This window comes from Elgaria multicarinata, chromosome 1 (genome assembly GCF_023053635.1).
Source record: "Elgaria multicarinata webbii isolate HBS135686 ecotype San Diego chromosome 1, rElgMul1.1.pri, whole genome shotgun sequence".
Taxonomy (NCBI): domain Eukaryota; kingdom Metazoa; phylum Chordata; class Lepidosauria; order Squamata; family Anguidae; genus Elgaria; species Elgaria multicarinata.
Window position 1 is genome coordinate 61,711,365 of NC_086171.1, and position 23,488 is coordinate 61,734,852.

Here is a 23,488-nt window from a genome sequence, read left to right on the forward strand (position 1 = left end):
CAGAAAACAGAAAACAAAAGGGGTCTGTGGGTGATACTCTTCACCTGTGTGATCCTCCCTCCACCTGAAATGTTTGCATGCTGGGAATGGGGTGGGTGGGGCTGGTGAGTATTTGATTAGAAACCGATAGACATACTTGTTTTTCCAGTGATTGAAAAATGATAGGTTTTAAAAGTAAACACAATTTCTATGGGTTTTCAGTTTCAATAAAGATTAGCATAATTACACGTTCAATAGAAGAACAAGAGAAAATAAGGGGGGCATTCAAATGAGAAGGGGAGAAATATCAAGAGAATAATTAACTAAGATGTCAAAAAGTAAATGGCTAAGCATATACTGAGCAAATTACATTCCAGATTTTGTTTGGTTTGGTTTTGAAAATACTGCAAGAACAATGTTTTTGTTCTTGCAAACAAGAATATTTCAAAAGCCAAGAATAGTCTTCAGTACTGAGGGAGGTCAGACGAAAAATAATCCTAAACCACAAGCTTTTTGAAATGTATACAAAAATCCATTTTTGTGTTGTTGAGAATATTTTCCAACTGGTCTGTAGTATAATTCACTTGCAGAACTGATTAACAAAAGATGTGGTGGTTGCTAATTTAGATGGTTCTTTTAAAAAAAAAAAAAAGGATTAGGCATATTGATGGTCTAGCAATGGAGATTAGCAATGGCACTCCAAATGGAGCCTCCCTGATTAGAGGCAGTTTTCCTCTGATTGCTGAATGCTGGGGAAAGGACAGGGCATGCTAATTACATCCTTCCTGTGCTTCAGAGCTTTCCCAAGGCAAGCACTGGAAAAAGAATACTGGACTAGCTGGACCCTGGGCTGATCCAGCTAGGTCATTCTTGCATTCTTAAAACCTACATTAGTACGATGTCTCCTTGTGTTTTTTTTCTATGTGACATCCTTCATTAAGGACATTCACACATACCATAAATAAAGTAGAGGTTAAAAGAAGCATTTTAGTGTTATGTGTGAAACTGACCCAGGGTATTAGAAAGTGGTGGGGGGGGGGAGGGATAGGGAAGAGGTAAAATCAGCTATAGTTTGGTTCACATGGGGAAGAAAGGGCCATTTTTATGTTTTTAATCTAGCAAATAAAATGTATTACTGTGTTCTTATCAGTCTGCAAGCATCACTCACTTATTCATTTTGCTGACTCTTGTTTTTCCGTAATTGAATTTGGCAGGCATCAAATATTTTGGCAGTCTTAATAGTTTTGTCAACTTGGTTTACATTGTCATCCTGTCAGGAAACCAAATTAAATTACTCAAAAGGGGGGGGGTGGGTTTTTGTTTTTTTGGTATGGTTCTTTCTTCATCTCCTTATTTGCCCCCGCAATATGTCTAGACTATGTAATGTGATTACTCCAAATAAGGTGACAAAAAAGAAATCACAGTAGTCACAAAATAAGAAACCAAACTAGCAGGTTTGCAGTCTGTGATATTAACATCAAATGTAGGCTGCCTGTCATAGAAAGCCTTTGTTTTGCACACAGGGCCAGTGATTATCTTTCATTCATACCATAAATTATGTTGATTGGCAGTGTCATATGTCAAATGCTTTCAAAGCCACAATTAAGATTTTGGTTTTCTTAAATCATAAGTCGCTCTCCTTTCCCGTGTCCTCAGAGTGGGGGAGAAAGCTGAGAGTCCTAACGGTAGCTCTAGAATGTGTCTCAAGTCGTTATGCTGATAATGCAAACCTTGCTTCTTTCCTATGAAAGACTAGATTTTTTTCTCAACACCTCTTGCATACATTGGAAGAGTTTAAATGCCACACACAAAACTGATCAAGAGGTTTCACCCCACTCCACCACTGCTAGGCTTGGTGGTGTGGGAGGACATTCACAAAAAGGACCGGAGATCAAGGAACACATAAGATAGCGTCTGGAAATATCATGTTGGGAACACATAAGATAGCGTCTGGAAATATCATGCCAGGAATGCAGCACTGTAGTAAGTTCTTATTAAAACCTCAGTTTCTAATAGCCCAAGGCCATTGTCTAAACCTGCAAGTTAATCCAGAGATGACTGGAAGTCCGCATATGCCTTACTCCAAGTATATACGATTCTTGGTCAACCACCCTGGGAATTTCTTCAAAGGACACGGTAGAAATTGCTAAAATATTTTAAAATATGAGACCATGTGCCCCCCTCAAATAATAATTAAAAAATGAGGATGGATTTATTCCCATTATTACCTGTAAATAAATACTAGAAAGTTTCTTCTTTCTAGTTTGATTAATTTTAAACCAAGTTCCACATATTATCTTCACTTCTCCACTTCCTCTCTGTAGATTGGGGTAGACAACACAGAGACCTCTGCCCACATAACCATTTTCGCCGCACAGGTTGTGTGCACTGACAAAAATTGCAGCAATTTTGTGGGTAAAGCATGTAGAGTGCACATGGCTTCTTTGCAAGCAGCATTGAACTCCCAGGGACTTCCCGGAAGTGCAGTTTTGCTTGGAAACAAGGTGTGTACTCCTCCCATGCCTTTTTTCCAAGCAAAATCACTCTGATTTTTGCCTCTACGCAGCAAATTTGGCAGTGGGGATCAGATGTGGCTCCAGTGGGATCCTGGGGGTTAATGTGGGCCACTGACTTCCAGAAGTGGCCCAAGCCTGATCATATATACATAATGACCTGTGAAATTTCACTGTCAGGATGGGAGAGTGGTGTTCAGGGGTGGGGTGGGGGGCTCCTGCCCTTCCCTTTCCAGTCCATTCATTTACTCCAACCCAGCATTCCTCCAATGCTGTCTTTCTTAGATTGTGGTGCCAGGCTTCCTCCTACCAGCCCCTGCCTCTCTTTCTCTCCTCCACTCCCAAGTAGCCTATTTTTCCAGTGAGAACTGCTGAAGTCGAGCCCTGTATAACCCAAAAGGTTTGCACAGTGTGCAGGGTGACCTTATGAAAATGAGGACAGGGCTCCTGTATCTTTAAGTTGCACGGAAAGGGGAATTCCAGCAGGTGTCATTTGTGTACAAACAGCACCTGGTGAAATTCCCTCTTCATCACAACAGTTAAAGCTGCAGGAGCCCTGCCCTTAGAGTGACCAGATACAAAAGAGGGCAAGGCTCCTGCAGCTTTAACTGTTGTAACGAAGAGGAAAATTCACCAGGTGCTGCATGCCTACAAATGACACCTGCTGAAATTCCCCTTTCCGTGCAACTTAAAGATACAGGAGCCCTGTCCTCCTTTTCATACGGTCACCCTACAGTAACTTAAAGAATTCGGATCAATCTAATTAACTATCGCTTTAATCAGCATATGAATTGCATGAATACTTTCCCATTCTTGGCACAGCTTATGCTTCTTCGCTTCCGTAGTCAGTAACGGTCCATTTTCAACAAGAGGTTTCTGTGTTACAGCCCTCATGCCTTATTTCCTGGTCCTCCAGACTTCCTTTTTATGATGTCTTGTGACTTGTGGTGTCTCTGATCAAAAATGTCCAAGATACAATGGACTTCACTTAGGGCCTGTTCAGATGCACCCAGAGGGTGGGCGGATAGGCAGGGAGAGGGGAGGAATAATGGAACCGCAACAAGTTTGCCCACCACACGATTACGGAACCATGCCGTGCCGTGGGGTTCTATTACCCACCCACCCTCCATAGTTAGTACACTTACCTCCATGGGGTTTAATCACACATCCCAACATTCTCCATGTGCTGAACAGGCAGCTGGTTGCTGCTCCATTGCAAAAATAGAAAAACATGGCTGCTGACTATGGAGAACCTCTACAGTGGCAATAGCGTCGCCGGAATTGGTGGTTGCTCTTGCTGGCGGACTCTATGGTTACCACCATAATTTTCCCCCCAGCGAAATGAGCAGAAATACCCATGGAGGCCCTGCCAGATGACATGAGAACCACTGTGGACACCCATTAACTGTCTTGCAGAAAATGGGTAACGAATGTAGATACCTCACCCACCATGGTGAGGAAATTCTCCCACTGCACGACGCACTAACCCACCATGGATCATGTTTTTAAGTGATGCACACTAGCATGTCCATTATTGTGTTGCTGGTCAGTTTTAGCTACTGGACAAGTGTTTGAAGGGGTCAAAGCATAGCTGTGCTTGACAAAACTATATGATACAGATGACTATTGAGCAGGAGTAGGCTACCTGGTGCCCTCCAGATGTTTTGGACTCCAACTTTCATCAAGCCGAGTCAATAGAGCCAATATCTGGAGGGCACTAGGTTGCCTACTCCTGCTACAGAATGTGGCCAAATTCAGTGTCAGAAATGGAAAATCAGAAACTGGTTTATGGCTGCAGTTCTGTCTTTGGCAAAAAGTATTTTTATAGTGTTTAGTGTGCTGTGCACAGGTACCTAAGAAACTGTTTAAATTACCATCTTTCTAAAGGTGTAACGTTACTAGAGCAGATAACAAAAGACATGAAAGGAGCAACTGCTTGAAAGTTAAATTGACACCCCCCTCCTTTTAAAACCTCCTCAGCAGGTTATCTACATCTTCCCTGCCCCTCCCCTTTTTCTCTTCCTGGTAGCTGATAATTTGAACAATAGAAATCAAGAGAGCACTCTTTTCTTTCTTTTTTGCGACTATACAAGAAGATAGGTTCAAGATCGTAGCAATTCCAAAGCTGGACTACCCCCACCTTGACTTAGCATCATAGCAATTCCAAAGCTGGACTACCCCCACCTTGACTTAGCATCATAGCAATTCCAAAGCTGGACTACCCCCACCTTGACTTAGCATCATAGCAATTCCAAAGCTGGACTACCCCCACGTTGACTAACATGACTTCCCTTCCCCCACCCACACCATCCTCAAAAACTGTAGCTTTGTTCTCTGTAGAACAGAGAATTCTATGTTGAAGTCCACAGCTTCTTCATAGAACCAACATTTCCAGGGTGCCTTGGAGAGAAACTGCAACAGGCTAGCCTCGTGGCTGTATTACGGGGTGGCAGAACCTCAAGCCCGGGGGACGAATCTGGCCTCATGGGGCCAAGCCCCCGCCCCCCAACCGCTGATTGTTCAGTTCCTGGCTTTTGTGCAATTTCCCCCCATTCAAAAGGGTTGAAATGTCTTTCCTGAGAGTTATTGGCATAAGAGCATTCAGCTAAAATATGCAGGTATTTTTGGTATTTAAGAGGCTGCCCCTTTTGCCTTAACCCTGCCCACTATTAGGACCCTGTTCAGGTGGCATGCTAAGCCATGGTGGTTAAACATTTTGAGCTAAACACAGCTTAGCGTGCCATGTAAACCATGACTTAGCATGTCATGTGAACCATTCCTAACCATAGTGGCTGTATAACCATGGTTTAAACAAGCTCATGAACCTTTTGCTGCAAAAGAGTTCTTGATCCAACCGTGGCTTAGCGTGTTGTCTGAACAGGCCCTAGGGCTTCTCTGAAATGGTAGTCAGCTTTCTGGTTGAAAGAGATTCAACACCCGATATATTAGATTTTTATCCTGCTCCACCTCCAAGTAGCTTATTGTTGTCCCTGCACGCGCCTCCCCCCCTTTTATCCCCCAGGCCATTCTGTGAGGTAGTTTAGGCTGAGATGTGGTGACTGGACCTATATTACCCTCAGGGCTTCATGGCTCGATGGGGATTTGAAACCAGGTCTCCTGCTCCAAGGCCAAAACTCCATCAATGACACCAAAGCACTCATGTATTATCCTTCTGAGAGCGATCAGTTAATTATTACCCCAACTTAAACAATAGTAAAAATTGCGGTTTGAATGCCCTCTGACCTGTTCTGTGGGCACTGGGCGGTGCAACAAGGAATCTGTCTGAGAATGATGATTGGATGATGTTTCATTTTGTGTAGCTAAACTGTTGCTTGTAGTGACCCAAAAGCAATTAGTGGTTCACTTAATTGAATGGGGGAGTTCATGTGTTACTATTTATTGTCACTTGATGTTAAGAACAGTTTGCTTTTGTGTAATAGAGCTAGCCCAAGCGTTTTTGGGAAGGTTTGTAATGGATACCTTTTATCTGCCCCACAAACGGATACAATATTACAGGAAATAAGTATAACATTCTATCAAAGTCATATAAATAGAAACATGAAACAATATATAGTAGGGATAAGGAGCTACCTCAGGGATCTGGTCCATCTAGCCCACTGCTGTGTGCTCCTAAAGGCAGAGGTCTAGGTCATGGGAAGGGAATCTTTTGGGGGCTGGATTGCTCCCCTGGACCCCTGCCATGGGCTGGACAATATCAGGGGCGGGGCTATGTTTGTAACATCAGGGGTGGGCCCTGCCCCTGACGACATCGAGTCACTGGCCTAAGTGCCAGCTGGAATCAAGGAGCCTACTTCACTCCACTCAGGCTTTCTGTAGCTTTCCCCAGTCTCAGGCACTGATTGGAGGAGCAGCGTGCCTGTGCGGGGAAGGGAAGGCAATGGAGGAACGATGAGATTGAGCTGCGGCACTGTCAATCTCCCATGTGCTCTCTCTTTTGAGACGGGGAAGAGCTGGGGCTTTGGAGTGGGACCTTGCCTGAGGCACCGTGGGCCAGATCAAATAGCCTAATTTGGCCCATGGGCTGAAAGTTCCCCATCCCTGGTCTAGGCGGAAGTGCATATATAAGGCAACCAAGTGATTCTGTTGTAGGAGTGGGAAGTGGAGCAGCTTTTTCAGGGAAGTATTGGCTGGTGACTGAGTGTTTAACTCTCCTCCTGCCCACCAATTTTATCTTTCAGAATCCCCCCACCCCCATGCCAGCGCCTGTGCAAGCTCTTCTGCCTGAGGTGAAAGAGCACACGTGTGCTCTACCACATGCGCCACATGCTCTTCCCCTTGTCATCACCTCACCTCATGGGAGGGCCAGCCCTGCCCCCAGCCATTTCCCCCTCCCCACCACCACCAAATTCTGAGAGCAGAAATAAATCTAGCAGGGAAATGTTAATGGTTATGGGGGGAATCAGTAGATGAGATAGATTAGGCAGCCCTTCCCACTTATAAATTCACTCCGGCAAAATCCCTCCACACACCCCGAATTCACATTACCTGAGCTAGGGTGGATTTCAGAATATGTGTTTTTCCAAAGTAACATGTAGTTTTGCCCTCTGTCTTTTTCCAAGCCCTGCTCTGCAAGTTTCTACCTGCAGATTCATGAGTTCTTGCACATGCAAGGGTTCTTGCACATGCAAAGCATGTCCTCCACCACAGAGCTATTGATTGCCCACTGGCTATAGTGAACTTTTCTTCCTAGATTGCTTGAGGGCAATTAGACATGGGCAGAAAGGAATTAAATCAGATGTCACTGGCGTGCCATATGATCCAGCCACACAGATTCAGTTCCCATTCCATAAAGCTTAGGTGAGAATGCAGGAGTAGCAACTTGTAAATCTGTGGCAAATCTAAATCAACCAGCTATGAATAGCAATTTCCTTGCACATTATTAGATGCAGAGGGAGAACAATGATCTAATTGAACTTTCCAAAATGCATTCAAAATTATTGTTACAGTAATTTGAATGGGCCGGAACTGAAGGTATTTTTAGCTGGATCAATAAAGGCAGCTGCACATTTTAGGCACTATACCTGATCATTACAGCAGTGTTGCTTCCAGCAAACAAGTGGACAACATATGCACATCTTTAAACAACAGGGTCAACATAGAGTGGCCATTTACTCATTGACTCCAAAGAGAAACCACATCTCCAAAGAGAAACCACATCACCAGAAAATAACACCAAAGGGGCATAGGCGTGCACAAGTGGTGTCCCAGGTGTACCCACAACCTAATGTCTCAAGCAATAAGTGCTGAATTGAGGGGACCATTGAGTAGGGTTTTAGATAAATGTTTGCCTTTAAAAAAAATCCCTGGATGTATACCGTTGTTGTTGTTGTTATATACTGCCCCATAGCCAAAGCTCTCTGGGCTGTTTACAATGAAAAGTGCTGTGCACGCCTATGCAAAGAGGACACAGGGTTGAGTTAATTTTGTGTGTGCTAATTTTATGTATAGATGCAAATTTAGAAATAATGGCTATAACTTAAATACAAATGCAATTCACCTCACCATAGCGGGGAAGGTTGTGATCAGGACACTTGTGTGCCTCCTTAATGTGCTGTCCAGGTCCTAACTGTTATTGGGCAACTTCAAGGCTTCTGCTCTCCCTTTTTCTAGTTTTGTACGTTGGACCGAACAGCCCTTCAAATAGAGGACTGTCTCCTGACAGCTTTTCAAGTAAAGGACTGTCTCTCCATGTAGCACAGCACATGGCCACCCTATGAACTTGATTGGATCAGGGTACATAAATGTGTAGGTACATCAGTGTTTAAAGAAGTATGTGGACCTATACATGCCCTTTGTGAAAGAATGAGGGGCGGGGATGGAATGTTGTTGGAACTTTTCCATTGTTTTGAGATTTATATTTCACAGCATGGAAATCAAGCATTTAAATTCTAAACTCACAGGTAGAGCAAGACATTTTTCTAAAATTGCATCGCTTAAAATATATAGTGGTACATCTTGTGCAGTAGTACATGTGTTTGTGAGTCATGGGAGCATGACGCAGAAGGAAAGCATCCACAACAGCTTCTAATCATTTCCCCACTTCAAAAAATCAATAGCATCACCAGCTTTATGAAATCTCTGCATTTTTGTTGGAAAGTAAAGACATGTGGGGGGGAAAGCAAAGCTCTGACGTTCTTTGCGTCTGTTTCAAAGAGACTACCAAATGCCATGATGATGTTCAGTATATAGAGAACTCATATTCTCCCTCATAAGCAGTGAATGTTTGATTATTTAAAGATTTCTATCTCACCTTTTGATCCAATTGCAGTTTATTTCAACGTGTTAAAACGATACGAGACATCTCCCCAATGCTTTTGTTCTTCTGGCTGGTAGAAGAGGGGAAGAACATCCTGGCCTCGCATCCAAGCTGAGCATTCTTTCTGGCAGTGAGGAAGGAAGCGAGCTCCCTGCAACTGCTCCTTCTCTGGCAGGTGGCTGGTCTGGTGTTCCTTTTGCCATAGTGTTCTTGCTGGAGGAGAGAAGACATCTCCCAGTGGCCCTTGTTCCTCAGGGCCCTGGCAGAGGCCAAAGGTCCCATCCCCTTACTTGTACAGTCCCAGATCAAACACTGCCTTCCCTGTTTAGGTGAAATCCTCCACGAATTTTCAACTACAATCCAGAGTGCATTTAGAAATAAATACACACCCGGTGTACAGCAGCAGTAGCATAATTAATAATAATAATAATATAAAAAGGCCAAGGGGGGATGGCCATAAATCCTCTGAGGCAAGTGCCTGTAGAAATGTCTCCTCAATACATTGAACTAGAGAGAGAAAGATTGAAACAACAAGGAAAACAACGAGAAGCTGATAGAGAACTTGAATTAGAAAAGATCAAACACCAGGAAAAACTTGAATTAGAGAGAATAAGACAACAAGCTTGGTCTTCATATCAAATCTCGTCATTTTCTTTCTTCCTTTTATCTTTCATTTTTTCTGTCATATCATACCCCATTTTATACCTTTTGATTCCCAGTCACTAACCTTCTCTTTAAACTCAGAAACATCTCTCCCACCTCCAGCTCTTTTCACTAGCTGCACCTGATTATGGACTGATGCTGCCTGACACCTACTGTTCAAGGTGCACCTGTTCTCTTTTGTTTTCTGGAATTAATATCCTTCTCTTCCTTCTCCATTCACCCCCCTCCACACAGCCTTATCCATTGTTGGACTACCAGTTTGTAACCTGGGCATCTGTACTGAAACCTTAGACTTCCTAATGCAGGAATGTGCATTACAGATGTGTTGGACTACAGTTCTCATCAGCCCCAGGCAGCCCGGCTAATGAGGACATTGTTTCCAAGTTAAAGGGTGGATACACACACAAGTATAATGATTATTTATTATTAATTACATTTTTATCCTGCCCCTCTGTCCAGGGCCACCCAGAGGAAAAGGGGGGCCTGGGCAATGGAATTTGAGGGAGGGACTGTCACATGCACATGCACACACATACACATTGTTATGGCTGCATTTCGATTCACAGCCATTTTTCTAGAATATGTATTTCTTTAAATATAATTGTGGATTTAGGTGTGGAAAAACGTTGGTTCAGATACTTGCTCCACCATGTACTGAGGTCAGTCCTATTTCCCCCCAACCCAACCCAACCTAACATTATATGATATGCCACCCAGAACTCCTTGGAGGAAGAGCACAAATGTGTTAGATGCATAAGGAGATGGCAGGCAGCCTGGTGGAACACAGCATGACAGAACATTTATTGAATAAACCCCGTGGGATGTGCCTGGGAAAGAACTGTAGTCTGAAATGCAGGCTTGATCTCTTTATCTTGTAAGGCCTTTGCGGTGGCGGCCGCAATATGTGGAATTCCCTGCCCCAAGAGGGTAATGGTCACCTTCCTCAGTTGCTGGCAATTAACAAGAATTTAACTCTGGTTTTATTGATTAATAATTGTTAGTTTGGGCCCTTTGTACTTTTGCCTTTGCTGCTGCTTTTGGCTTGTAAATGTGTGTGATTGGTTATTATTTTTAGGCATTTTATATTTTATATGCTGCTTTGAGCAACTCCTTTTTGAGGGTGAGAAAAGTGGGATATGAATTCCATAAATAAATAAATAAACAAACAAACAAACCCTGGCTTCCTCAGGCTCAAAACGGAGGCGCCCTTAAAGGTTCAGTCACACATTCAACTAAATCCTATTATCCCTGATGCGGAGAGGCTCCTGTTTGTTTGTTTGTTTGCATTGTTTCTGCATGTTTGTCTGGCATGTAAATAGGGCTAGTCAGAGAAATAATGTTTTCTCTCCCTCTTTAATTCATTCTCTTCACACTGACCATGGTTTCCATTGTTCAGCTGTAGGAAGAGCGTTATTGAACTACCACTCACAAAGCAAGATTCAGATTTGTGAAATTTAATATAGTAACTCAGATAACAGAAAGTACAAACATTAAATTAACGAATAAAAACAGCGCAGAATAAAACCAAGATAAAACCAGCAGCAAAAAATGAAACCATTCCAATACATAAAACCAAATTGAAACCAGTAACAAGATACAGGACTAGAAGAAGCAAACCAGCTTATATGCCAAAGGACTGTCTGAATAGAAACATCTTTGCCTGCTGGCAGAAAGACAACAGAGAGGGAATGAACTGGACTTACCTCATCAGGGAATTTCAGAGCTTAGGAGCAGCCACTGAGAAGGCCCTCCCTTGCATCTCTATCAGACGTGCCTCCAGTGGTGATGGTAGTACATGAAGGGCCTCCTCTGGCGATCATAATGCCTGGGCAATTTTGTTTGCTATTTTTATACCTCAAATTGCTCCTCCAACCCACTTTTTTTTCTGCAGGGCCTGTCCTGCTTTCATGTGTTGAGTGCAATGTGTAGCTGACATACATGCACACAGATTTCAATTCATATATGCCCCAGCAGAGGTGAGAGAAGGATTGTTATTTGTCAAAACTATGTGTGCTGTATGGATAAGCATCAATTACATGTTACAACCAATGCATAGGCTCAAAACAGAAACAGGGTAGGTGCGTGCACTGCTCCAATACATATGGATTTTATTTATTCATTACATTTATATCCCACCTTTTTTCCTCTAAGGTACCCAAGACGGCGTAAATAATCCTCCTCCTCTCCATGTTATCCTCACAACAACAACCCTGTGAGGTAGGTTGGGCTGAGAGTATGTGACTGGCCCAAAGTCACCCGGTGGGTTTCCATGGCTGAATCGGGACTAGAACCCAGATCTCCCGACTCCCAGTCCAACACCTTAGCCATTACACTACACTGGCACATTTTATATGCTTTGCTTGACTTGTAAAGGTGCTTCTCTTTCTATTGATCTAAATGCTAGAACATTGAATCGTCCAATGGAATTAATTGACAATAGATTGAAGGAGATGCTTTCAGTCATGGACATGTTTTATGTTTAACTTTGTACAGTGCTGAGCACTTTAAAAATTAATTATTCATTGAGAGCCAGTGTGGTGTAGTGGTTAGAGTGTTGGAATGGGACTCAGGAGATCTGGGTTCTATTCCCCACTCGGCCATGATGCTCACTGGGCAACTTTGGACCAGGCGCTGACTCTCAGCCTAACCTACCTTAAATGGTTGTTGTGACGATAAAATGGAGAGGAGGAAGATCATGTAAGCGGCCTTGAGTTCCTTCCAGGAGGGGGGGGGTGGAAATGCAGGATATATATGTAATAAAATAATTATATTTATATAATTAATAATGCAGTAAATTAGTAACTTATGGAAATCGTTTCCACAAGATTATGTGATGACCACTAGTTTTAAGGCTTTAAAAGTATTACATTTATGGAGGATGAGTCAGTCTATCAAGGCCAATTACCCATGATAACCAATATCATACCTCCATATTCAGAAGCAGTATACCTGATGAGGTTGGAAAAGAGAAGCTGATTATCTCATGCCCTCCTTGTGAGCAATGCAGAGGCATCTGCCTGGCTGCTGTTTGAGACGGAGCACTGGAGTAGAATTCTAAACCAGCTCATCCATCCTTTTGTCTTAAACTGATCAAAAGGTTTACTGTTTGAAATAGTCAGAGTACTACAACGGAGTTCGTCATGGGGATTGGACTCACTGCAAACATGTCATATACTATAGTTTTAAACTCTGGATCTTATTTCTTAGATTAGTCACTATGAATCTATTCCCTGTGAAGTCTAATGCTTTATCCTGCTTCATATATTGGGGCAATGGCTGTCTGACAGCATGTCTTTTCATGTTTAGCATGATTCTGACAATGGACCAAGTTGGTACACTGCCTTTGGAAATGTTGCGTTACTGTTATATCAAAACTTCAAACATAAGTCAGTGTAATTGTGTCTTCTTTCCAAAATACTCTGAGAATTATTTTGTGATGGGATTAGGATTCAACAGCAACAACAGCCTCAAAAACAATAATTTCAGTGACAGGAGAGGGGCACCAGGACAATGCCAGTTAAACTAGTTTGTAGTATAGATGCACACAGTGCTTCTTGCAGGCAAGCATTTATTGTGGAATCTTCAAGGCTCGTTCACCCACATTTTAGGGGTGGGGGTGTCCTACAAGACATCATCTTCCATTTGTAATCCACCCATGTTTTTCCAGTGCTGCTCCTTTATCTTTTTTCTTACTGCATAAAGTCTGGTTTATTTCTTTTTAGAAGGACTATAGACAGAACTGTTATCCTTGCATCTTAAAAATGGTTTTGACATGGGAAGTGACCAATGGCAGGTGAACCTGTCATTGTTCAGCACACAGTGGGTTGGTCCAGACTCGGTCATACTTCGAGTAGACCTACTGAAACCAATGGATCCTAAGATAATTGTAACTAAGTTAAATCCCACTGACTTCAGTGGGTCTACTCTAAATGAACGTATTTTATATGTATAGCTGGTACATGAACCTTAAAGACAGCAGAAAGGGCACTGGTGTGGACAGAATATAGTGGGATGCACACACACAAAATACACAATATTTCCCGGTGATGTAGAGAGTTGGTTGCAATTCTGCTTGTAGCTTACAGCAGAAGAGTAATGTTTCACTAGCTGTAGGAGCCATCTGAACAGAAGAACCCACTCTTCCTGCTGACCAAGGAATGGCCCACTTTTGTAGGACTATGCTGAAATTGAAACATGCCAGCTGCACTAATATCTTTCAGTGCCTCCAAATTAAACTGGTCTGACACATCACAAACATTACGATGACAAGCTTCCATTTTATTTATCTTGCACAGTCAAGGAGAAAATGAAGTTGGGTTCCCTGTTACAGCAGAAAATGTAATATTTCAAGTTACTGTAATGCCTTGAAATGTTAATTCGTGTTATTCAGCAGAGTGCAGATCTAGAATACCAAGTGGGTTAACACACAGCCAATGTAAAAGTACAGAAATGTATCTGAAGTGCATGATCTTCAAGATTCATTCATAGAAATATGTCTGTGTGACTTGTTTTAATAATAAAATTAAGATTAGAGGATTGGGTTAAAGCGCTGTGTGTGTGTGTGTGTGTGTGTGTGTGTGTGTGTGTGTGTGCGTGTGCGTGTGTGCGTGTGCGCGCTGTGTCCTTTTCTAACTTTAACAACTTTATATTTCCAGCCTTTAAATGGTCTCGTGTCTCTTTAGCTGAATTGGAATCCAGTCCAAATATTGGTATAACTCCACTGTTGCCACAGCAAATCCAGCTGCAGTGCAAAGTGTGGAGCAGCCCTGGGTTTTCCACATCAGAGCCTTGCACTCTTGTCGTCATCATCTTCATAGACATTTATATTTAGAATATTCAAAGCACTTCACATACATTGTTTCAGTCATCTACACAGGCTCTCAGCATCCAAAATGCTCCCCCAATTACTTTACTTCAGACCCCCTGCTCTTTTTTGTTTAGTTTTCTGATAGCCCACTCTTCTAGCTTTTCTGTTTATTGTGTATTTGAAACTGGTAACTTTTATCTTGACCTGTTTTAAATGTTTCTCTTGGTCCCGATCCAAGCACAGTGCTGGCATTTTATCATCATCATCATCATCATCATCATCATCATCATCATCATCATCATCATCCTTCTACTAATACACATGACCAATAGTGTAAGGATTGGATGAGAATGTAGTGGTACTTGTGGTTCCCAAACAAACAAACAGATATGGCCACAAATGTGTCATAATGAATTGACACAAGAATACAATGTGGTCTGTTAGATGATCTATTGGATTTAATCCTGATAGATGCAGCCTGAAATCTCCCCACCCCCCACCCTTACTCCTGGGCTCTTGAATATATTCTATTGCTTGGTTCCCAATGAAAGTCTGTCTAGTTTTAGGTGTAAATGTGTTTTGTGAGCCGCAAATTTATTTTTCTGCCCTTGAAAATGTCTGCCTTCCCTAGGCCATTTTTAATGAGAAATCCCATTAGCACATTCATCTCAGGGTGAAAATGAGAAAAAGTCATTGCCTCCCGGATTTTAGCTGGTTTGTCCAGTTCTGTGATTGTCACCAGTGCAATCTATCAGCCATGCTTCTGCGTCTTGAAAATTGGAATTATAACTGTCTACTGATTATTCTGAGGCTTGAACAGGCTCATGATTATAAAGCCATTTGCATGTGTTAAGTGTTGGATGCATGATTAATCATTGTAATAAAAGCAGTCACAGACTATTTTAAAGAATGGATCTGCCCCTTTTAGCTTCCATTTTCTTAATTTAAAGGAAATCTGAAAGGGACAGGAGTTTAGGGATATTATTTTTTATTACATGCAGCTGCCTTTCTTGGCAAATGATATCGCTGCAATCATATGAGAAGACGTCTTCAACATTTTAAGTGTGGCACGGGTGATTTGAAGTTTCCTTTTCCGCCCTGAAAATCTGTAAATGTTTTTCCCCCTGGCGGGGGGGGTCAGGGTCAGCAGGGAACATGGATCTAAAAGTTTCCAGTATATCAAGAGCAAGCCAATTATTATGGCTGCCTATTGGCTAGTGCCCACGACATCACAACAATTACCTCCTCCCTGAATTCCTAGAGGCTTTTTGATACTATTTTTAAAAAATACTTTGTGAATTATTCTTTTTTGTTTGTTTGGAAAAGTAAAGGAGATGTATATATGCATATCAGTTCAATACATATACACCACTTACAATTCAGTATTTGACCTGTGTGTAAGGCAAGTTGCAAAACGAGGTTCAAAGTGCAGATGAAGATGCTATGACTGCTATTAAGAATGTTATGTCTGCCTACCTATTGCAGCATCTTAGCAAACCTGGATTTCACAGGTTTTGGGATGTGGGGAGGAACAATCTTGACAGCCAAATTGGTTTGAAACCTGTTAACAGCTGTACAGTAGGTGTAAGTTCAGTTTGACAACTGCAGCTAAGGGAAGGTGAAGGACAGAAGCTACATCTCAGCTAGTAGAATGGTAGAAAAGTCTGCACTGAAAATGAGAATTAAAACACCACTGTAACTACACTGCTTGTTCCTGCGTCTGTACACTCTATTGAACAGCCTGTGTTTTTTTCCTCTCCCCTCATTTAGAACTTGGAAAGATTGATCAAGAGATCCGTAAATACAATACACCAGGATTCTCTGGCTGCCTGTCCCGCGTGCAGTTCAACCAGATTGCCCCACTCAAAGCAGCCTTGAGACCGACCAACATCTCCTCTCGCATCTACACAGAAGGAGAACTTGTGGAATCCAACTGCGGAGCAAATCCACAAACTATCCCACCAATGTCTTCTGCAACAGACCCTTGGCATTCAGATTCAGGTAAGGTGGGGACTGATGATTGACAACAGCACTCATTCTTCCATTGCCGCTAAAGGGTATTACTCCAGCATTTATGTTTCAGATGTTAACTTTGGGTGCTAACCAGTGGGATTTTTATCTGCTGATTGGCTTGTATGCATTTATTGTTGTTTTACTTGTTTTAATTTTTGTAAATGTGATTTATTTATTTATTACATTTATATACTGCCCCACAGCCGAAGCTCTCTGGGCGGTTTACAACAGTTAAGAAAATTGACTCAGAGTTTTGACCTCAGTATTGACAGTCGTAGAATTTGTTATCTTCAAGCAAGGTTTATTGTATCTTAGCAAATTGCCATTATACACAATTACAGCGAAAAATTGCCATACAATTTAAAACTCTACTAAAGGACCATCAGAAGTTGAAAAAAATTCCATACAGCCTTTAAGCTTCTACTGTTCTATGATTCTATGACACGCATGTGTAAAGCACTGATGAGAAATTTAGATGTTCTGAAAAATACGTACTTGTCAGCAAGAGACAATAGAAAACAAACCTTTATATGGGATGGCCTTTCCTTCAATGTTCTTAACACCGGTGAATATATTTGGTTCTAAGATCTTTATAGATAGAGCACTCTAGAAAAACATGAATGATATCTTCAATTGATACAAAATTGCAACTACATACTGTATCCTTCATAGGAACCTCCTTATGCTGACCCACCCAATCTGTCAGTGGGAGAACCATCTGCATCTTGTGCTTCCATGAGTTTGGGCCGATCTCTTACAATACCTTCGGAAGAAATTCTGATACCTGCTTAAAGATGATTTTTAACCCAAAAAGCAGGGCTAATGTAAGAGCTTCAGCTTTGATAGTCATTACACCAAGTTCTGCACAAACCGATAATAATTTTGTAGAAATGGGAACTGCTAGCGGTCTATGCAAAAAAATATTTTGCACTCTTTCGAGTGAATCTAAATTGGCTGTGGCCAATTTTTGGTAGAACCCTGGTCTTGTACCATTCTAGAGTGGGCTGAACCAGATTGCCCCTTTTGTATTAATCCATTAAATGTTCTACCAGCTGACAAGGTGCTTGACTAAACCTGCAAAGGCTATGTGCCGGTCCACTGAAAGACCACACCAAGATACTTAAAAGAAAACACGTCCTCCAGCTTATTCCCATCAAGTGACCAATTAAGGATTTTCTTAGACTTACCAACTATCATAACTTTCGGTTTTTGGTAATTAATAGAGAGAAGCATATTCCTACAATAAAAACTGAACCAATTCAACAATCTACACAGGCCCAACTGAGTGTAAGAAATGGGAATTGCATCAATTGCATGAAGAAGGCTTTAATCTTTCTGGTTTCCAATTTTAACTGGAAAATAGTTGTCACCGCTTAAGAACTCCACGACATCGTTTATAAATAAATTGCATTTGTTATCAATACAAACCCTGGAAATTATAAAAGTGGTATTTCCATTTCCGGTCAAATCCACTGCTAGAGTTAGGGGTCAAACTGGATATTCTGAGGGCGCTTCAGGACTCTTATATCTGTGTGCTTCTCTTATCACTCTAATGAGAAGGCTGGGGGGGTGGGGGCACTTTCAGGTAAGAATGGAAGTTGCTTGATATGGAGTGGGGAGGAGGTAATTTTAAAGCAGGGATGGAGAACTTCTGCTTTTTAGGGGCTGCATTGTGCTTTGTGGACCACGCAGGGTGGATGTGTATCCCTACAGCCATGCCACGCCACCAAAATTTTCTGCCTCAAAACAAGGCCCATACTACCCCACACGCTACCCTGTGCTTTGTTTTGAAGGAAAAGAGCCACTTTTTTCCACCACTGCCACCATGGGGCAAATTTGGCAGTGAGGGGGGGAGTTTACAAAAATGGTGAGGGGGATGGGGGGCACGGGGGACTGCATGTAGTTCATTGTCTGCATGTTCTCCATCCCTGTTTGAAAGGAGTTTTTTCCAGCCATGCTCTGCTCACCTTCTGCAAGAACGCCCCCTCCCCGCCATTTCCTGTTATCTCAGAAATGGGAATATACATTTGCTTAAACAACATTTATTTTGGCCTCTAAAATGCTGCTTCTGTGCCCTCACTAGTACTCTGCTGCATTGGCAAACTGTTCTGGAAAAGTGTTATCTTGTTTAGCTTGCTGTTACTCATTTCATAACCGACTATCTTTCCCTGTTGCCATGGTGACTTTTCACACTGGTGATGGAGCAGTAGGACTCAACAAGTCCCCTCTTCTGCTCTGAACAACTGAAAACAAATCCGTTGCCTTCCTTCAGAATGCCAGTTACCTCACATGCTTCTGTAGGAGAGACAAGCTTGTTGTGGTTTTAAATATCGCTATTTGCCCGTAGAAATTTTGGGAAAGTATTGTCATTTATAAAACAATATTTTTTTCTGCATTTGGACCTTAATTATTGTTGGAATCAAAGCAGTTCCTCCAAATGATTCACTAATTGTTAGGCACAAAACCACAGAGATTTCAAGGACACACAAATGGAAACGGCAGATGAAGCCCTGAATGGCTACTTTTTTGTTTGGCCTTTTTAAAGCAACGAATGCTCTCCTTAACCTCTTGGTCTGCCTTTCTTTGCTGTAAGAATATGCAAGCTTTTCAGTTAAAGCTACACTGCACCAGGAAAAATGGAACGATATCTAAATATATAAAGTGCAAAATTACCCGGTATTGCCTATCACAGTGATAGTGGCCTAATCACAACATATTTAGCTATGAATCAAGCAACCCCCAGGAATTTAGAAGTATCGCAAGTTGAAATGTTTAGCTATGTTCAGCAAACATGATTTAGAGCAGGATGCAGAAGCTCTAATCCGTAGGCCTAGTCTGGACACCCCAATCCAGCCCATGCAGCCTCTTGGGGTTCCCCCAAGGGCTCCTCAGAGGGCATCCACTCACATGCCAGCAGCAGAACCCCTGTTGTTATCTCTGATATTAGACTGGAGATAGCAGCAAGGGAGATGAAGGGTGGTGGGTGCTGGGACTCACCTCCTTATGCACAGACACGTCTCCATCTCCTTTGCATACCCCATGGCCTTCCCCAATGTGGGAAGGAGGTGAGGTGCATGAAACGGCTGTTTCCTGTCAGGCCGATTTTCTGACACACTCGGGCTCACTGACACAGGTCACTGAGAACAGAGAAACACTTTATTACAGCAGCTCAGGTAGCAGAGACCAGCTTTCCAGGCATCGTAGCAATGTTTAGACGGTGAACCCTGCACTTGGGCTAAGGAGCAAATGGTGTCAGATGGGCTTGGCCACCTGACATCATACAGCCTGCGGAGGGGTGGGGTCATCCAGCCCCTCCAAAAGCAGTTCTGCACCCCTAACATGTATTGATGGCCTCACCCCTGTTGCCTTTGGCCCCAACCCACCACTGAGTTGCGGCCCTGAGGAGCCTCTTTGAAGCTGAATTTGGCCCTTGGGCTGAAAGAAGTTCCCCATGAAAGAAGTTCCCTCAGTGTAGACAACACTGAGCTAGGTGGACTAGTGTTCTGATGGCCTAGGGTTGTTCCCTCTGTTCCTATTTCACCCTTCCTCCAATATAGTAAAAGGGCAGCCTTATTGAAATTTCGGTAATAGGCAAAAGTAATTAATTGATTTAAAAGCAAGGGATGAATGAAGTAAAAAATATTTTAGTCATGGCTGACCCTATTTCCCCCGCAATGAGTAAATGAGAGGAATTGCTATCTCTGGCTCAGCTTTAGCAGCTCCTTTCTCTGGTTCCCAAGCAACTTAATGATGGTGCTTGAATTTCTCATAAATCTTCCCTAATGGAAAGGAGGTTTTAAAAAACACACATACACCCTTCAATCTTGCCTGGTTCTTGACACCCCTCTGTACATCTTTTCTCCTCCTACTCAACTTAATTACAATCTATACTCCACCTCTGATACTTCATCAGAAGCTACAGACAGTTGAAGTGCAACTACCTGCCAAAGTCATACATTCTCCTGGCGCTCCCTGAGAGGCCTCTGCCTTTCAAAGCTGTTCTGTATTGCCCTGAGTAGAATGTTAATGTAGTCGAACAAGAAAAAAAGATAAGCAGATTCCATCACAAAGAAAGGCGCTGCTCTCCAGTGGAAAAACAGACTTTATCCAAAAGGACATTGCTAGAAATCCTGATTCATGGAGTTTTCAGGGACAATTTCAGAAGTGGGGGAGTAGATATTATTAAAATATTATTAATAATCGTATTTGTAATGCCTCTCTTTGTCTCTCTTTACTCCTCCCCCTTATATCTTTCTTCTTCTCCATAGGCTAAAACCAATGGAGAGAGAGAGAGAAACCATTTTCCCTAGCTCTGTAGATTCAAGCTTTTTCCTTCTTCGTTTCAAATTCATTTTGTTTCCCCATATAGCCCCCCTAAATATGTGTGTATTTTAATATACACATACGAGAGAGAGAGAGAGAGAGAGAGAGAGAGAGAGAGAGAGATTATTGTTTATATTAAAATCAAAGGAAGATTTTGCTATTAGGTTCATTGGCAGGGATATTTGTTCCCAAAAATGGTTCAAGTCTCTGTTGTAAGCACCCCCATAAACTGTGTTGCTTCCATTTTTCCATGGAGCTCCTCACACATTGCTTATGCAAAATAATAATTAAATACTGCTAGTAGCTGTGGAAAAAATCTGGGTAGAATACAAATTTTAATGACCATATTCAACCATGTACTTTTACCTCCATTATAATTTCTGTTGCTCATATTATTTAAACTTAAATTTTAACACTACGACTAATAGTTGTAATATATTCACATTTTTATATAAATTGAAATGTTTACAATATTGTTGCAGGTTTGCTGTCTGATTAATGTGAATAGGTCTGTCCCTATGGTTTTTGCCTTAGAGTAAAGAATGTAAATGTTTCTTAATGATCCGTAATGGTCAGCTGATGTTTCTTGATGGAGAGATAATTCTTGGCAACGTCTCTCAGCATTTGGAATGTGAAGGCTTTTGGAGCTTGAAAAATGACACCCTTCACCACAGCTCTCTCTCTGTGTGTGTGTGTGTGTGTGTGTGTGTGTGTGTGTGTGTGTGTGTGTGTGTGAGAGAGAGAGAGAGAGAGAGAGAGAGAGAGAGAGAGAGAGAGAGAGAGAACAAACAATAGCACTTTTGGAATAGAAAGGGAGTCTGAACAATATTTACTTTCTGTCCCTCTAATTCCAAATTAGATCTTTTGTTTTCAGGGGTTTTAGCTCAGGGAAGGGGCTGTAGTTCAGTGGCAAAGCACCTGCTTGCATGCAGAAGGTCCCAGCTTCTTCTTGTAGGTCTAGGAAAGAATCCTGCCTGAAATCCTAGGGAGCAGGGGCCAGTCAATGTTGACAATACTGCATCTGTCTCAACGGTCTGATTCAGAATAAGGCGGCTCCTATGTTCTGAAATGTTCATCAAAGATTCTCATTACTAGGACTGTGTCCAATGGAGCTTGCTCTCTAGTAAGGTTTAGGATTGAAACTCTAATAACTTTAATAGGATATTGAAAAGCCTTTGAAATGTGGGTAGAATGACTTGTTCCTCATACCACATCCATTTGCAACCATTAAAGAATTTACAGTGAGATCTAAGAAAACCAATACAAGCTTGTGTGAATGGATGGATGAGATGTGATGGGTATGAATGGGTGAGGTGGTGTGTGTAGAAATGGATTCACACACACAAACCTCACCTTATCCATCCATCCATCTCTCTCTCATGCACACATACCCCTCACCAAAGGGCCATCAGTCAGCTTTTTCTTTTTTGCCCAGCTCTCCCTGCCTAGACAAAAGGGAGCTGCCACCCAGGCAGGGATGCCTTTCGAGATCAGTTTGAGCTGTGCTTTCAAAGCACTCCACTCAGGCTGTATGTGGGCTGTGGTTTCCGTACTTCTGTTTAAGATGCATACTTCTAGTAGGGCATAACAGATAAGTGCAGCAAACACTTGTTTGCAAACACATACATCTTACAGGTAGAATCGTCGAGGGTCAATGCTTGACTACCTGCTTTTTTAAAAAATTGTTTATATAAATTTGTTTATATTGATTTTTTACAACAACCCCCACCCACCACCAATAATAAAAGAATGCCGCGACAATCAGGTTAAGTACACTGAAAAGAAATAGAAATACATCAGTATATTTGTCTAGCCAGCTTTTGGTGAACATATGTTATCATAAGTAGCTAATGTAGTTGTATGTTGTCCGTCCCTGTTCATGCCACCTTTGCTGTGTGCCACTGATGAAAGCATCCTTCCAAAGAGGTATACAGCATTGGTAGACTTCGATTTGAAGAATCTCTGCTCACATAAGTAATAAACAGGAGTCAAGTTTCTAGAAATATTCATTTTGTGTTAGCGCTCTGTTTAGTCAGCTTTGATGTGTCTCTCTGATGATGCTATTTTCATACTCTTTAAGCTCCATCACACTGGGGGTTAACATGCTCCCTACATTCGCTTCTCTGCCCGTGTTTTCGTTCCTCAGTTTCAAAAGTGGAAGTACACAAGGAGCACGAGGCCCATTGAGTCCGCTGCTCTAATGGCGCTGCTTCTCCTGCACACAGCAAGAGAGAGTAGCAATTCCAAGTTTAAAAAAACATTGGACTTAATGAGGGAGGGGGGGTTGTCGCGTAAGGAAGGCGCACGGGAGGCACACGACGTCATGTGAGGGACCTGAGCAAACTCTGTGAGTGCCCAGAAATGAGCATGCAATAAAATGCTCGTTGGGTGGAGCTTTTTGTAACCATCCATCTATGGTGTATCCTGCAGTTGTTTTCCAGTTTGGGCTGATCTTTCGTCTAGCTGCTATTAATAGAAATTGAAGGTGTTTTCACTTCAAATTTTTAAGGTGATCTTCAGGAAGGGGTTTTGTAGCTTTCTTAATGGGGCTATTCACTCATAATGGCAACCCATCTGTTTAAAAACCAATGGGTTATTGGGAGCTCTTCTTCTTTAGTCTACCATCCATGATCAGCTCAGCAGTCATGGGATGCCAAGCCAATCTTGGGTTGTTGAATAAAAATGGAAGCGGTGGGCCACTGCAGGCAGCGCACTTGCTCTCTTCTGCTCGGGTACGACAACCGTTGTGTGTCAATGTCTGTTTTTTTTTATTGGGAAGAAATATTGATGCACCATGGGTCACTGATTCCAGTGATAGTCCCATTAATATCCATGGAAGGGACTGGCCATGAATTAATGGTATTACCTGTTTGAGTTTGAATGAATCAAAATATAATGTAAATCATGAAAGCC

The 23,488-nt window shown here is 42.1% G+C and overlaps 1 protein-coding gene across 1 annotated transcript in view; it reads left to right on the top strand.

Moving 5' to 3' along the window:
* CNTNAP2 (contactin associated protein 2) overlaps positions 1 to 23,488 on the top strand; it is a 1,454,514-nt gene that overhangs the window by 1,416,310 nt on the left and 14,716 nt on the right. The window contains exon 22 of the mRNA XM_063129070.1: positions 16,010 to 16,240. Within this exon, the coding sequence (XP_062985140.1) occupies positions 16,010 to 16,240 (231 nt within the window). The remainder of the gene's footprint in view (positions 1 to 16,009; positions 16,241 to 23,488) is intronic.